The 14773-nt window shown below is 58.4% G+C and overlaps 1 protein-coding gene across 3 annotated transcripts in view; it reads left to right on the top strand.

Moving 5' to 3' along the window:
* Positions 1-3517: 3517 nt before the first annotated feature.
* SEMA3F (semaphorin 3F) overlaps positions 3518-14773 on the top strand; it is a 29627-nt gene continuing 18371 nt past the window's right edge. Inside the window, exons 1-2 of one of the 3 annotated variants that reach the window (XM_025915992.2) lie at positions 3518-3688; positions 7645-7804. In XM_025915992.2, coding sequence (XP_025771777.1) covers positions 7693-7804 — 112 coding nt within the window. In that variant the 5' untranslated portion in view covers positions 3518-3688; positions 7645-7692. Of the gene's footprint in view, positions 3689-7245; positions 7270-7644; positions 7805-14773 lie in introns of those variants that run through there. The other 2 variants (XM_025915993.2, XM_086698154.1) reach the window with 2 other exon arrangements.

Here is a 14773-nt window from a genome sequence, read left to right as displayed (position 1 = left end):
CAGAGAGGATGGACAGGCAGCAGGAGGCCCAGGGCTGCCTTTCAGTCCCCCACAGCACAGTCTGGAAGAGTCAGAAGGAAAAGAAACAGGCATGAGTGCGAGCAGAAACAAAGGCTGGGCCAGGTTGAAAAGCTGGGAGTGTTTGGGGGAAAAACTCCAAAGTGCTCCTGCCTGCTGCCAGCACCATCACCCCGGGTGGGGACTGGGACAAAGGGGGCCAGTTCCTTCCCAGTTGTAACCTCTGTTGGTGGGCTCTGTAGCATCTCAGAAGCCCTGGGAGACTGAGCCATGAGCCCAAGGCTACACATTCAGGATGTCACCCCAAGGGTCTATCTTGTAGGTACTCAGAGCCCGTTTGAAAGGGAGAGGGGGCTACTCCGGGAGGGGGACCTTAGAGGGGTCTCTATGTCTCTATGTCTGCCCTTACCTCGTGTATCCAGACTGGAACCAGGATGGGCCATGGGGGAGCTGGAGAAGAAGCATACCTGAGATCTGAGTGTCCCACAGAAGAGGGAAGGAGGCCCAGCAGGGGGAAGTCAGCCTGGCCTGGCTGTCTCACTTCAGGTGACCCCACAGGGCATCCAAGGTGGCTCTCAGGTAGAGCTAGAAGCTGAGTAGCTTTTGGAGAGGAAGACAGAAGGACTGTGAGTGGCAGGGAAAGTGTTTGGTGGGGGCAGCTAGTCTAGAGGAGCTAGGTGGTAGGACCAGGAGTTGGCTCCCGGCCTCTTGGCTCTTGGCTCCTGTTCGCTCTTGGATCTGGTGTTGCAGGGATTTGCTCTCTTATTCATTCAATAAAGATTTATTAAGCTCCGTTAGTGTTGCGCCGGGCTCCAGAACTTATTGCCAGCCCCCGAGCGCCTGTCTGGGTTGCAGGCCCTTGGCTCCATGTGGGCCCCGGGGCCTGGTCCTTCCGTCTTGGAGCCTTCCAATAACTCCTGAAAAGGCCACCTTTTTCTGACACCACAGCATAGTGGTTACACACCTTATCCTGCTTCTCCCAGGGTCCTCTTCCTCATCTCTACAATGGGGACGGACTGATGGCAGAACCTGCTTCTCAGAGGGATTGTGAAGTGCCTGGGGGTAAATAATCATAAACTCTGCTGGCAGCGTGCAGGGCCTCCCAATGTGGCATCTGGGGCTGGGCTCAAGGCGTCTTTAGACCCCTAAATTGAAGGTAAATTGTAGGAGGGTCTACTGTATTCCTTCCAATAATGCATATTTTATATGTATAATAATATATATCATGATACAAGATGGCCAACCCAGCATGGAACCAGGCAGGGGTGCTGTGTGGATTCACTGCTGCAATGATTGCTTTTATTTATATCTATTACTCAGCCTTCTCAGATTGTTAGGAGAGAACTGGCATTCCATTGTGTGAGGTGGGCTCAGCTATAGGTCTCTTCCCTCTCCTTGTGTGCCCCCCCCACCCCCTCAGAAGGACTCCATGTACTATGTCCATTCTGTGGGTCTAAGTGGAGCTCCATGGAAAAGTCGATTGAGTTTCTTTTCTTCCCAACCCAGCACCCTGGAATCTTTGGCAAGTCCTAACAGTTCTGCTTTAGTGACCATGATGATGATGATGCTGGGGGTGGTGACAGCGATGGCCAGGCTATGAGAACACCAGGGAAGCTGGGCATGGGGGTGGGGGAGTGTGTAAGGGATGGTGTTGGAAACCACAGTGATGGTGGTGCAGAGTGGTGGTGGCCTTGGGATGACCCTGGTACAGAGGAGTAGGGGTGAGGAGGGACAATTATCACAGTATTTTAAATGAGACGTAACAGACAGTAGGGGTGCAGACACTGTCACTGCAGCCACCATAACTCCAGGCTGGTGTTTCCTTGCTTCAAATGGTCTCTGCCTGAAATATGTGAGCCAGCACTCCAAATTGGGGACAGGAGACCCTCACTTGGGTTCTTATCCCACTCCACTCTACATTCACAGTCAACCAGTCAGTAGATCAGAGAGAGAGATGCCTTCTCCAAGGGGTCTTATTAGCCAGGAAGAGAAGGGGGGAGGAGGAAGAGGGAGAAGGGGAGGAAGAAGAAGGAGGGGAAGAGAAAAGAGGAAGAAAAGAAGGAAAAATAGGGGAAAGGGAAGAGGGTGAAGAGGAGGGGAAGGCAGAGCAAGAGATAGGAGAGAGGGGAAGAGAAAGGAGGGGGGGCAAGAGAAAGAACAGGAGAGGGAAGAGGGAGAAAAGGAGAGAGGAGAGAAGAGGAAGAGGAGGGAATAGAAGAGGGAGAAGGGAAAGAAGGGAGGAGAGCACAAAGAGGGCCCATGCCCCTTGGGACCTCAGCAAAGTGCATGGGGTAGGGCTCAGACTGTGGTCCTGGCTGGTGAGGCCATGGCCTTGGGGGTTGGGTTGGGTGTCTGGTCCCTTCCTGGGATCAGGGTAGGCCTCTGGCTCAGTTGCTGGGTCCTGGGGTCATCACGAGGCCATTTGAAAGCAAATGTCCCTTTTAGGAGAGGAGGCCCACTCAGCCTATCTGGCTTCTCTAGGAGTATGGAACTATAAGGGATGGATGCATCGGGCTGCTGGCTTGAAATAGGGCTGGACGTTGGGGAATCACAGGGAGCCCTTGAGTGAGTGGACAGAGCCGTGAGGCTGGGTTGCTGACCTGGCCTGGACTGGAGGCAGCGAGCAGGTCCAGCGATGCCAGTCGTCCCAGGGGCTGCACCGCCACCTGCTGAGCGGCTGGGGCAGTCCTGGGTCCTAAGCTGCGGGACTCACGCGCGGGGCCAGGCGCGGCCCGCAGCAAGTGGGAAGGAGTGACACGGCAGGGGGTGAGCAGGTGAGCGCAGGCTCCGTGCTCCCCGGCGCGCCCGCCCTTCCCGCCAGGGAGTTGAGTGCCCGAGTAAACACCAGACACGGCGTGCACGGTGTATCCACGGAGAGACAAAGCCAGGGCGGGGCGGGGGCGCCGCCCGCGAAGCCAGGGCGGGGGCGCGGGGTGCAGATTAGTCTCCCCTGGCGCGGGCTGCCCCACAGCCCGGGAGCCCCGGGCCCAGCCCGCGGACAGGTGGAGCGGGGGCGGGGCGGCGGCCGGGCGGGTCCCGCCCCGGGGGTGGGGCCGGGCGGGGCGGGCGGGGCGGGGCCGCGCTATGCAAATGTCGCCCACGGGCGGCCAATTGCCGGCGCTCCCCGCGCGGCTCCGAGCGCCCCGTCCCGCCGGCGGCCGCGAGACCAGAGAGAGCGAGCGAGCGAACGGCCGCGGTCCGGCGATCCCCGAGTGCAGCACAGGGCCAGGGCGCGTCGCGAGGAGCGGCGCAGCCCAGCGCGGCCGCCCGGCCCCAGTTCAGCAAGCAGGCGAGCACCACCGGGCCGAGCCAAGCGCAGCTCCCCTAAGCCGAGCGCGCGCCGTCGCCCGCGCCCCGCGCCGGGGAATGCGCCCTCGGCGCGCCGGCCAGGGGGCGCCCGCAGCCCACCCGGGGGGAGGCGGCCCCGAGCGCCCCTGAGCCTTCCCATGGCCCGGGCTGGGGCCCGGGGCCTCGGCTGCTGACGCGCCCGAAGCCCACAGAACCCGTTAAAACCCGGGCCGCGGCGTCGACCCCGGCTCAGGCACAGCGGCGAGAGGGCGCGGGCAGGGCCATGGCCCCGGGGGGCCGCTAGCGCCGGCCGGCCCAACCGGGAGCCGCTCTGCCGCCGCCCCCGCCGCCCGGGAGCCCAGGCCCCGCCGCCGCGGAGGAGGTGAGTGCGGCGGGAACCGGGAGGGAGCGGGCAGGGTGTCGGGCCACCCCGCGATCCCTCTGGGACCTGGGGCATTGCAACTCTGCGGAAGTGTCCGGGGCGCGGGGATCGGAGAGGCTGCGGGCTTCCCGAGGATGCAGGGGAGATAGGACTGGAGTGGGCGCCGTACCTGTCCGGGCTGCCTGTCCCCTTATCATCGGTGCGACATAGAGATGTATGGTCGGTGTGTCCTGCGGGGTCACCAGTGTGCAAAGCAACTTTTTAATCATAAGATTCTGAGTGGGTGGGTGCTCCCAAGCACCCCCCACGTTCCTGGAGCAGATACCCCTTCTCCTGGGTCAGCTCTTTCCCACTAACGCCTCAGGCAGCGTTCTTCCCCTTAGGTGTGCCTGTTCTGCCTCAGTGTCCTGATCCAGATCATCTGCTGTAAGGGAAGCGCTGTACTGGCAGACCCCACGTGGAGGGTCCCCCAGATCAGCAAGGCAGGAGGACCTCCAGCCCTGAAGCTTTTCTCTGAACCCTGTGCTAGCCCCTTGACCCCCAGCTGCCAGCTTGGGTTTGCTTTTCCAGCACGGAATCTTGCTTGAATTAGGGACCTGGTTGTGGGCTGTAGGTGACGTAGGAGAGCCTGTTAAGCCCTCCCATTTGGGCAGGCTGGGGCCCCAGTGGTGAAATGGGCAGGGGACACTAGGAGCTTGGTGGGCTCGCCTAGAGCAAGTGGGACCAGAGAGTGTCAAGGTAGCCCAGGAGTGAGGCAGGGCTGGCAGGATGGGTCAGCTGGAGCTAAGGCTGAGGGGCTGGCTGCTTAAATAACTTACAGTTCTTGAGATAACTGTGTTGAGAACACCAGCCCATGAACACCTGGGGGAGGGGGATTACCTGAAGGCACTGGTGTGTCCACCCTGGAGCTGGGCCAGGTTGTGGGTTACAGTTCTCCTGAATTCACCCAGGTTGTTTCCCAGAAGCCCCTGTCCTAGTTGCAGAGACCGGGGAAACTGTATTCAGGGGTTGGGAGGCTCATCCCAGCCCAGGGAGTCGGATAGAGCTGGGGCCTTTTCTGAGGCTGCCCAGGAAGTGTGCCTAAACCCATAGGGTAAGGTGTGCTGGAAGGCAAGGGCACCAGGCAAGCCTACCCCTGCTGCTTGCTGCCCCTCATTTCTGAAGGAGCCAAGCCCGGAAGTGCTAGGGTTGGGGGAGAGAAGGCCAGCAGCCTAGCCTCAGTGCCCCCCATGCTCTGTCAGGCATACCTTGAGGGGGAGGATGAAACTGAGCCCAGGTGACCTTGACTGGGAAACCCCTGACCATGAAAGGGGGGTTTCAATCCCAGCTGTGGCGGTGTAGCTCTGCTTCCTGGTCCATGGGTGTTGGGGGAGGGGGAAGCCAAGGAGCCAGATAGGATCTGTGGCCTGCTTGGGGGTAGAGGGGATATCTTAGGGCTGGGGTGCTGTTAATAATTCCATCCCGTGTTCCCCCGCAGCCCCTGCTCCTGCCTCCCTTCCATCCAGGCAGTTCTCAGCTCTGAGGAGCTAACCTCCCTTCTCTGAGGCAAGCTGCTCACTGCCCCCCACCCCCCACCTCACTCTAAGCCTGAGAGGTCTGGATCAGGCCAGACGGTTCGACCACCTAGCCCCCTGCGCTACCCCCAAGTGCCTCCAGACCCCCTTGTCTGGCCGCCCCTTCTCTGCACCCCTTGCCAGCCCCAGCTCCTCGGTTCTTTGTTCGAACGTCTCTCCTCCGTCCCTCCCTCTCTCCTCCCTCTCTCCTCCTCCCTCCCGCCTGCCTCCCTCCCTTGCTCCCTCCCGCCAGGCTTCTTTCCTTCTTTCTCTGCTCTCCTCCTGGTGGGCTCCCAGGTGGCGGTGGCTGTTCCTTCTCTGTCCACCCACCTGGTTCACCTGACTGGGGGCTTCTCTGAGGCCGAGGCTAAGTGGAATACATCTAGGGGCTGGCAGAGGGGAAGCAGCTGTGGAAGTGCCCTCCCCTTCCTTCTCTCTGTCCCTGTCTTCCTCTTCTTCCTTCCCTCTTCTCTTCTCTTTTCCATCCCTCATGCGGCCAAAGAGGGAGCCTGGACTTGGGTCTGAAGCCCCAGCAGACTTGATCATCCCCCATTCACTCCTTTAAAAGGCCAGGGCATTGTGAGAGGTCCCTGTAGGGGCCCAGTGGGGCAAACCCCTCCACCTTCCTGGATACCTTGGGGGCTCTAATGCTGTCCTTGGTGACCCTGCCCTTGTTACCACCACAACGGATGCAGAAGAAATGAGGTTATTGGGGTGTGGGGGGGGGGATGTGAGTTAACCTGAGCCCCCTGATACATAGGAGCAAAGGTTTCTGAGGGACCCAGACTGTATCTTGCCCTCCCCAAGCCAGGACAGTGTTCCCCAGCTTCCTTGAGCCCCACCCCACTAGCAGGTCAAGTTCTTGAGCAAACACATGCTTGTGAGGACGTGTGTGGGCATGCAAGTGTGGACGTGTGTATATCCACAACTGTTAGTGGGGGCCTCCCAGGTGTATCGGAGGGTGATGGTGGCTGTACAGCCCTTTCTCCTACCTGCCCCCTCTCACCAGAGCCTGCTATTCAGTCAGCACCAGCTTTGTGCCCCAACAGACTGGGGGAGGGGCTGGTTCTGTTCTCCCCTCCCCCAGCCAGTCTCCCGAGGAGGGAACTTCTGTGATGGGTGGGGGATCTTGAAGCAACTTGAGAGGTGCGTCAGGCACTCTGGAGAGGGTGTTCCCACAGAGGGCACCACCTGGGGAATGGGCCAGGAGGCCTGAAGCTGCACTTCCTGTCTGAAGAACCACCAGTGGTTTGCCCTGGTAGGAGAGGCAAGGGCTCCGGGGCTCCGGGAGAGGTGGGTCTAGGGAGGCCTCAGGGTCTGTTGAGTGGAGCCTGACAGATGTGGATCCTGGGCCTTGCCTCAGCATATGGCAGCCAGTGCAGGGGATTAACAGGCCACAATACCTGTCACCCTACTCCAGGGTCCTAGAAATGGGCCTAGGGTCTTGCCTCCCATGGGAAAAGAGAATAGACAGGGCAGACCTGGAGGATGGGGCTCACACTGTCATTCTTGGTGCCCCCACCCCCAGTGTATCTGGGTAGGGGGGGTTGGGAATTGGCGCTGGGTTTTGCCGGGAGGGAGCAATATGTTCTGACAACTGGTGCTGGGCTGCGTTTACCCAACAGCCAGCCTGCCTGGGGAGACAATATTTGAAAAACATAGTATCAAAACTTGGACCTGCTGGGATATGGGGGTTCTGAGGACACCGAGGTTGGCTCAGACCCCGCCCCAGGCCTGTTGGCCATCCCAGCTCCACTTTCTTTGCTCTCTAGAGGCAGAACTGGAACTCACCTGGCAGCAAGTCCTTCTGTACATCTTACCTGGATCCCTCCTGCTGTGATTTCAGATTTTGCCTCCCCTTTTCTAGCTGCTGTCTCTCCCACTTTGGGCTGCCTGTGTGTGTCTCACTTATCCTCCACTCTCTCCCATGCCTCTACCCCAGTAATCAGGTTCAATTTCCCTGTACTGGGAGGATAGGTTTGGCTGGAGCAGGCAGGACTGGATCCATCTCTTCCTCCAATCCTTGAGGTGGGCGAGGGAAGGAGCAGCCCATTTGGCTGGGGGTGGGCACAAAAGAGAGAGCCTGCTGGGAACTGGAAGGGACTGTAAGATTGCCTGCTTCAGCAGGACCCTGTGAATGGAATTCAGGATGCTGGGGCGGGGGGCATTGTTTGAGTCTCCAGTGGCCCCTGTTAGCTCTGGTGACCCCAGGCTGCACCTGGTTGTTTGGTCTTCAGGCCCATTGGCTACACCTTCCCAGACAAAGGCAGGTACAAAAAAGTATATCAAGTTTGCACACTGGGGCTTTCATGGTCCCAGGCTGAGGGTGTGAGCAAGGAGAGTTGGTAGGGGAGGACGCCCCTATCTGCCTTATACATTTTGATCTTGGTTCCCCCTTCCCAGGTGTCCAGACAGCCGAGCCTGCTTCCTGGGCCCTAGGCCCCTCCCACAATGCCTGTTGCTGGTCTTCTCCTTTGGGCTTCCCTACTGACCGGGGCCTGGCCAGCCACCCCCACCCAGGACCACCTCCCAGCCACGCCCCGGGTCCGGCTCTCATTCAAAGGTAAGAGGCTGCCTTGCCCTGGCATCCTCATCCTCTGTCCACAGAGCTTGGCCCGATGCTGAGGAGACAGGGAAGACAAGGCAAAAAAGACATATTGTGCAGCCACATGGGTCACCCTGGTTGTGTGGGTGGGGAGGGGAAGGACAATGGTAACTTGCCAGGAAAGGCTGGAGAACGGGCCACGTAGACATTTCAGAGAAGTCTCTCGAGTCTGGGCCCCTTCTGGAGGCAGAATGTGGGGTCTCAGGCTGGGTGGCCTAGGGTCTGCAGAGTGTCTTCCTCTGTGTGATAGATAATTGGGGAGAGAGAGATGCCACTTCCTCCAAACTTGTGGAAGCCCTTCCTTGCCACAGCTCTGTGTCTGGTCCTGCCCTGGATGGTCCCTGGGGTGGAAGGGCAGATAGTCAGGCAGACACAGGCCTCAGGAAGCTGGAGAGGCAGGACCTACTCTGCTGGGGTGTGGGTCTCTAGATGGGAGAGGTTCCCAGGAATCAGGGAGGGTCTGTTGGCTGTGAGGGGAGGGCAGGCTACCTGGCGAGTTCAAGGAGAACACATGGTAAGAGACAGGTCTGAGCTCCTGAGATCCCCAATGAACACGTTGCTTTGGAAGTCACTGGAAGGTTTTAATGATGGGTTGGGGTCTGCAGAGTGAGAGGTTCCCCAGCTTCATTGCCTTTGTACCTCACCCACTGGCAGTGAATACACATGGCACACACTCAGGGTGTCCAAATGGCTCACTCACGAGCCACTTCCTCAAAGGTCTGTGTGACCAGAAGATTCTCCCCTCCGCCTGGGAAAAGGGGTGGCAGCCATGCTGGGATCTGGGGGATCTGGGGTCACTGCTGAGTTCTCCTCTGGCCCAAGGTCACTGTGTCCAGTGGGCTGCCCTGGGTGGGGCCCACTCAGCCCTGGCTGGCCAGATTTCCGGGCACACATATTGGGGTGAAAGGCTGGGCTGACTTTTCCTTCCTCAGGTTTGGCCGAGATCCAGCCTCCACCTCACCATGTTCCCACGTCCCCATGTCCCCAGCAGAGCCCCTCCCTTGTCCTTATCCCACCATGTGAGTCAATGGGGGGAATGAGGAGTGCATTTCTGAAGATGCACCTGGAAGAAGATCAGTGTGGGGCCTGTGGAATGGGCTGAGGGTGATGCTTTTGGTTGTAAGAGTACCCCTTGCCCCCAGGCCTGGGAAGGGGAGAGATTTATTCTGCTGTTACCTCCATGCTTCCCTGGTGGATTTCCTTAGAGCAGATTAATAAATCTTGAAGGGGCCTGGCCCCCCCTCACTCCCTTCCCAGCCCAGGGTGCCGGCAGGGGGAGCAGAGCATCCCCTCCCCCCACCAGGGCAAGGGGGGTGGGGGCTTGTCTTCATACCTCTGGGACCCTAGAACCCAGACATACACCCTGGGTAGTATTTTTGTCATCACCCTGGAGACCTATGAGGGGAAGCAAGAGAGATAAGACTTAGGGAGTTCCTCTATATGCTCCTTTTAAACCTTCTTAGACCTCCAGAGACAAAGGGCCAAAGACTTTTGTTCCTGTTTTCCAGAGAGAGAAACCGAGGCTCAGGCAAGGGCAGGGCCAAGGTCGGGCAGGAGGCAGAGGCGAGGCCAGAAATAGAACCCTGGTGTCCTGGCCTTGCTGACGCCCACATTGGTCAGGTCGATTCCTTCTCAATTAGCTCTGAAGCCGACACCCGCAGTGACTAAAAGCCCAGCTTGCTGGCAGCCAGCCTATGGTGCTGACTGCTGTGGCAGCCTGGGGTGGGGCCATAGGGTGCCTGGGGCCACCCTATCCCAGGTCTCTGTGCCCTCACACACACAGGCTTCCCGGCCCTGGATGACTTTCCCCATTCCCCACTTACCTCATGTCCTAGTTGTATGCTTAAAAATCACTTAATTTAGCAGATACTTGAGTCCCTACTCTGTGCCAGGCCCCCATGCTGAGTACCAAGGGGTCTGCAGTGAACAAGTCTCAATCAGACTGGCTGAAAAGATAATGGACATCCAGTTGGTCAGTGCCACCTGGGAACCCAGCGCTTACTGTGTACCAGGCCCTATGTATCCACCCCCCATGCTGGACCGTCTCAGCACAGTCATGTACACAAAGTGGCCCTTGGTGAAGAGTAGGTCCTCACTAAGCATTTACAGAGAATGGATACCATCGGCCATAGAAACTGGGATCTCACAGCCAGGCCAGGGACTAGAAAAGGGGTTGGGGGGGGGCGGTGAGGGCTTCTTCTCCCAGGCATACCTGAGGTTCATAGAGAGGGTTGCTCTCAGAAGCGCTGGTGGTCACTTTGGCTCTATGCCTCAGTTTCTCCTTCTGTGCCTTGCCTGGATATAGCAGTTGGCATACCAGGCCCCAGGGACTCAATCTAGGCCCTCCCCCCACCTCCCCCCCCCCCCCCCCCCCGCCCTTGGTCTTGCTGCAGTTGGGAGGTGCTAGTTCCGGCCTGGTTGGGCCAGACCCTCCCGAGCCGGAGGTGCTGGCATGAGGGGCCACACTGCCCAGGGCAGCTAAAGGAACAAAGGCAGGAACTGGACCAGCCTTGGGCTTGCTGCCTGTGCATTTGCCTGGGCACCCCAGCCAGGCCAAAAGCTGAGAAAGTGTAAGGGAGAAGGGGCCCAAGGTTCAGTTAGAGTCCAGGTAGGGGGGGCTTCTATGGCCCATCTCCTGAGCTTCCATTAGCAACACAGCCAAGGTCAGGCAGAAGTGAGGGGTCAAGTGGGGAAGATTTCCAGGAGAGATGAGGTGTCCTCTGAGAGCTCATGGACGCTTGGGACCAGAGAGCCTGGACAGCAGGACCCTTTCCTCCACCCATCCTTGTCTGGAGTCCCCTTAACCCCAGAGTCCCTGGCCAAGCCTAGGAGAAAAAGCTTTCCCTTCCCCCATCCTGAGATGACCCAAGCCAGGGGGCACCACCTCCCTCTGCAGCAGGGAGGTGTGAGTGCCCTGCCAGGTCCTTTGTTCAGCTTGGGGAATGTTTACTTTATCCCAGGAAGCCACCCCCACAATATGCAGCTGCCTGCTGCCTGGGCTGGCTTTGGCCAGGACACGGGGGCCAAGAGGTGTTTGGTGGAGGAAAAGGGTCCTTCCTGTGATGACATGAGGTGGCTGGGCTACTGGGGAAACCAAGGCAGGAGTAGGGAGATAGAGCAGAAGAGTCAGGAAAGATGAAAATAATAGAAGTAACAGTAGGTACCCATGATGATAACCATGTGGTGGTGTCTCCAAGGCCTGAGAGGGCTCTCCATGGGTTTTCTGTGAGGTTTCCTGTCACTCAGCAACAGCAGAGCCTGGCTCTGTCTGATGTCTGAGCTTGTCTCAGGACCGAGAGAGTGAAGGGTGGATTGGGGGAAGCAGGTATAGCCCTCTTCCATGAGCTAGGGACAGGGCTCCAGGATCCTGCAGTGCTGGCCTTAGCCTTCCCAGCCTCATTTCCTAAGGAGAGGGTTGAGGTTGCACTGGGCAGGCTTCTCATACCCTCTGCTTACAGAAGCAACAACACTTGGGTTTGCTTATTTCCTGTAAATCCAGCCCTCCGTCATCCCAGTCCACTACTGATCAGAGTCCCCTAGGAAGCTGTCTCCTTTTGGAGAAGGAAAACAAGGGTCCAGGAGAGGAAAGGGCTCCTGTGTTCAGAGTAGCCCTGGAGTTTGGATCTTCTCTAATTCCAGGCATAACTGGCTTGCTCTGTGGGGAATGACACTCTGTAGGTGGAGGGTGAGTGGGTAGGTGCTGGTCACTGCCTATGCACCCACCCCAGCCCAGCCTCTGAGCCTCTGGGGCTAATGGCCCAGAATAGTGCCACTACTTACGTCATCTGCATGTGGCATCAGAGAACCAGAGTGGCCAGGTCTCCTTGTTAGGAAATGATGAGATTGGAGGTTAGGAGAGGTCATAGCCCGTTTACTTCACCCAAGGGGGGGATGAAGAGTGGGTGAATATGGGTTCAAGTGGAAGTGCCTTTAGCCCTGATGGAGCATTGCCCCACCCCCAGGCCTGACTGCACAGTGAGGAGTGGGGGATGTGCCCTTGCCTCCCCAGGGGCTCCCTGGCCAGCCAAAGGAGGCTAGAAGATTCAGAACACAGAAGAGGAGGTGTTGGGGAGAGGCCAGAGGTGGCACCAGGGAACTGGGTAGAGGTCAGGTGTTTCTGATAGCTACAGTGGGATTTGGAGCTAGCAAACTGGGGAGGGGCCGGTATTCCAGATGAGCCAGGAGGAGGGAGGTAGGAAGACCCAAAGCGTGAACTTGAGCCCAGATTCCTGCATTTAGGCTCTCAGTTTTCCAGGAAATGGGAACTGCCTTACTCCTGAGAGGGGACTTGGAAGTGGCCACTTCGGGAGTTGGGAGGTCCTGGAGGCTGGCTGCCCCTCAGCTGGCCAGCAATTGGCGTGTGGAGAGAATGGAGTAGGTCCTGGTACTTGCTGAGAACCTGTCTCAGGCCCAGCCTGAGTCAGCCAGTTCAGGGCTGGGGGCCTTCAGCTGTGGTCCTTCCAGGTCCAGCCAAGCCTCAAACGGGACCGCCACTAGCTGGGCCTCAGCAGCACAGGCCTTGTCTCTGGTTCCCTGGCATGACGCCCGCCCCTCCCTCTCTGGCTCCAGCTTCCCTTGGCACTGAGTGAGGAGCTGGTGCATGCTCAAGGAGTAAATCATGTTCCTTGGCAGCCCCCGCTGCTTCGTAATCGTAAAGAATTTAAAGAGAAACCGCCAAGATAAAAATCTCATTCTGGCCCATAAAGGTATCTTTCACTCTGTGGCTTTGGAGGCAGTGGCCTTAGAGTGGGCTCCTGGTTGTCTGCACCTGTATGTATGCACCTCCAACCCTGTGACCCCTCCAGGGGTGGCGGGGGGCCCAGAGGTTGTCTTCAGAGCCATGGGTACTTGGCCCCTGACCCCTGGGAGACCTCCAGCTCCTTCCATGGGACTTAAATTTGGTAGAATTCGAAGGTGGTGGTGGTTGAGAGGGCTGTCCCTGAAGGCAGACAAGCCTGCCTTCTACCTTTGTCAGCTGTGTGACCTCGGGCAGGTGGCTTAGCCTCTCCAGGATGTGGCTCCCCCTGTGTAAGGTGGGGACCACAGTGGCTCAGTGCAGGCAGCATCCTGAAGGCTTAGGCTGCTTTGCTTGCATCCTGGCCGTGGATAGATCTTGAGTAGTGAGCCTCTCTGTGTCCCTGCTGCATTGTCTGTAAAGTGGGGATAAGAATGGTTTTGGCCTCACTGGGAGGCCTCACGTGGGAGGATTAACTTTGTGAATGCAGTTATGGCTCCTGTGAAGGAAGTCTCGGGACTTCCTAACTAGGAGCTATGCTGAGGGTGGCAGAGGGGTGAGGGCTGGTCCTGGGGGAGGCCCAAGGAGTTCTGCACTACTTCACCTCTCCCTCGAGATTTCTAACCTTTGGTGAAGGTGACAGTGTTTGGAAAGGACTGCAGAAGTTACCCTGAGCCCTGTTCTGGGAGTGGGGTCAGGCAGAAATAGGATGCCACTATCATGGGCATCCGGTCAGGCTTCCTGGAGGAGGCTGCATCTCAACAGGGTCAGGGAGACTGTGGGAGGGAAGAGCAGGAAGCAGAGGTGAGGTGTGTGTGCCATAATACCTGGGGGAAGGGCAAGATACTGGACGGAGTCCTGCTCTTGCTGCTTTGACATAGCGTTTGTACTTGTTCCTTGTGGTTTTTAAGCTCTTTGTTCCTCATGGCAAAGGCACCAAATACATATGGTGAGGAAAATCCAATGAGAGAGGTGCACTGGGTAGGGCATGCCTTGGAGGGAGCTCCCCACACTGAGATGAGCTCCCCACTCTGTTTGGGACCCATGAGCAGCCACAGTGACCCCTCTCTGAGCACTGTTATGGCTCCTACAGCTTGTGTTAGGGGTGACTGGACCCCTTGCTCACTTGGGCATCTGTACCACTGGGCTGAGAGCATGGTTGCCTGGCCTGGCCTGGTACTGTCCTGGGAATTTGAGCCCCGTCTCAAGGGAGCCCTTGGAGTTTTGGAGAAGCAGAGAAGATTCCTGCTGCATTTTTCTTAGAAATAGCAAGAGGGCCTTTGCCAGAGGCCTGGATGCCAGAAGGCTCCGGTCTGAATCCAAAGCTCAGCTCACGTGGGTGCCTGAGCTTGGCAGGCCTGTAGCCACCACTTCCCACCCCGCCACCACTCCACCCCTCCCCCACTACTGCTCTCCCCCCTCAACATACCCCAGGCTGTTTAGCAGTCTCAGGGAGGGTGGAGGCCTCCTGGGTTCCAGACCCTGACCACTGGTCCTGACCCAGCAACGAATGGGCCTGGGTGGTGGCTGCTGGCCTAGGATCCAGGAGGCCTGCCTGTGGGGGAGGGAGGCCTCAGCTAGGCTGACTTGTGGCGTTCTCACCGGGGCTGCTGGCAAGTACGGGTATCTGCTGCATCTCTGTAGGGCAGGGACAGCCCCAAAGCAACAGGCCCCTCCAGGGACCAGGAAGTCTTTGGGGTGAGAGGCCTCAGCTCCAGATCCCCCTTCCCCCACTCTTCTTCCTTCCTTCCTCCCTCCCCCCATCCCCCCCCCTTGCCTCCACCCCTCCCATCCCCACCCTGACCCCCTCCTTGGCTTCCTACCCGGACGTGCTCTTTCCTCTGAGGTCTCTGCACCCAGCCAAGAGCCATGTTTCTTTCCACTTAGGGCTTGGTGCTGATGCTCTCATTTCCCTCCAAGGGCAGCGTCCACTGCCTGTGTACTTGCCGGTCGGCCAGCATGGTGGGTCCCTTTGGGTCAGACGCTACAACTGGCTGAGGAACAACTAGAACTCAGGGGCCCTGTGGGCTCCTGCAACACCCAGGGGGCCTCTGCCCAGGGCGGCCTGTGCTATCGCTGTCGCTGTCGTTTGTTTTGTTTAACACCCTCCTGTCCCAGCACCAGGCTTGTGTGGAGAACTCACTGCCCTCCTGGACTGGTGACCAGCTGAGTCCTGTTTGGTCTCCCAATTC

The sequence above is a fragment of the Puma concolor genome, chromosome A2 (genome assembly GCF_028749965.1).
Source record: "Puma concolor isolate L17-30 chromosome A2, mPumCon1.1.hap2, whole genome shotgun sequence".
Lineage (NCBI taxonomy): Eukaryota > Metazoa > Chordata > Mammalia > Carnivora > Felidae > Puma > Puma concolor.
This window is presented reverse-complemented; position numbering and strand designations above follow the sequence as displayed.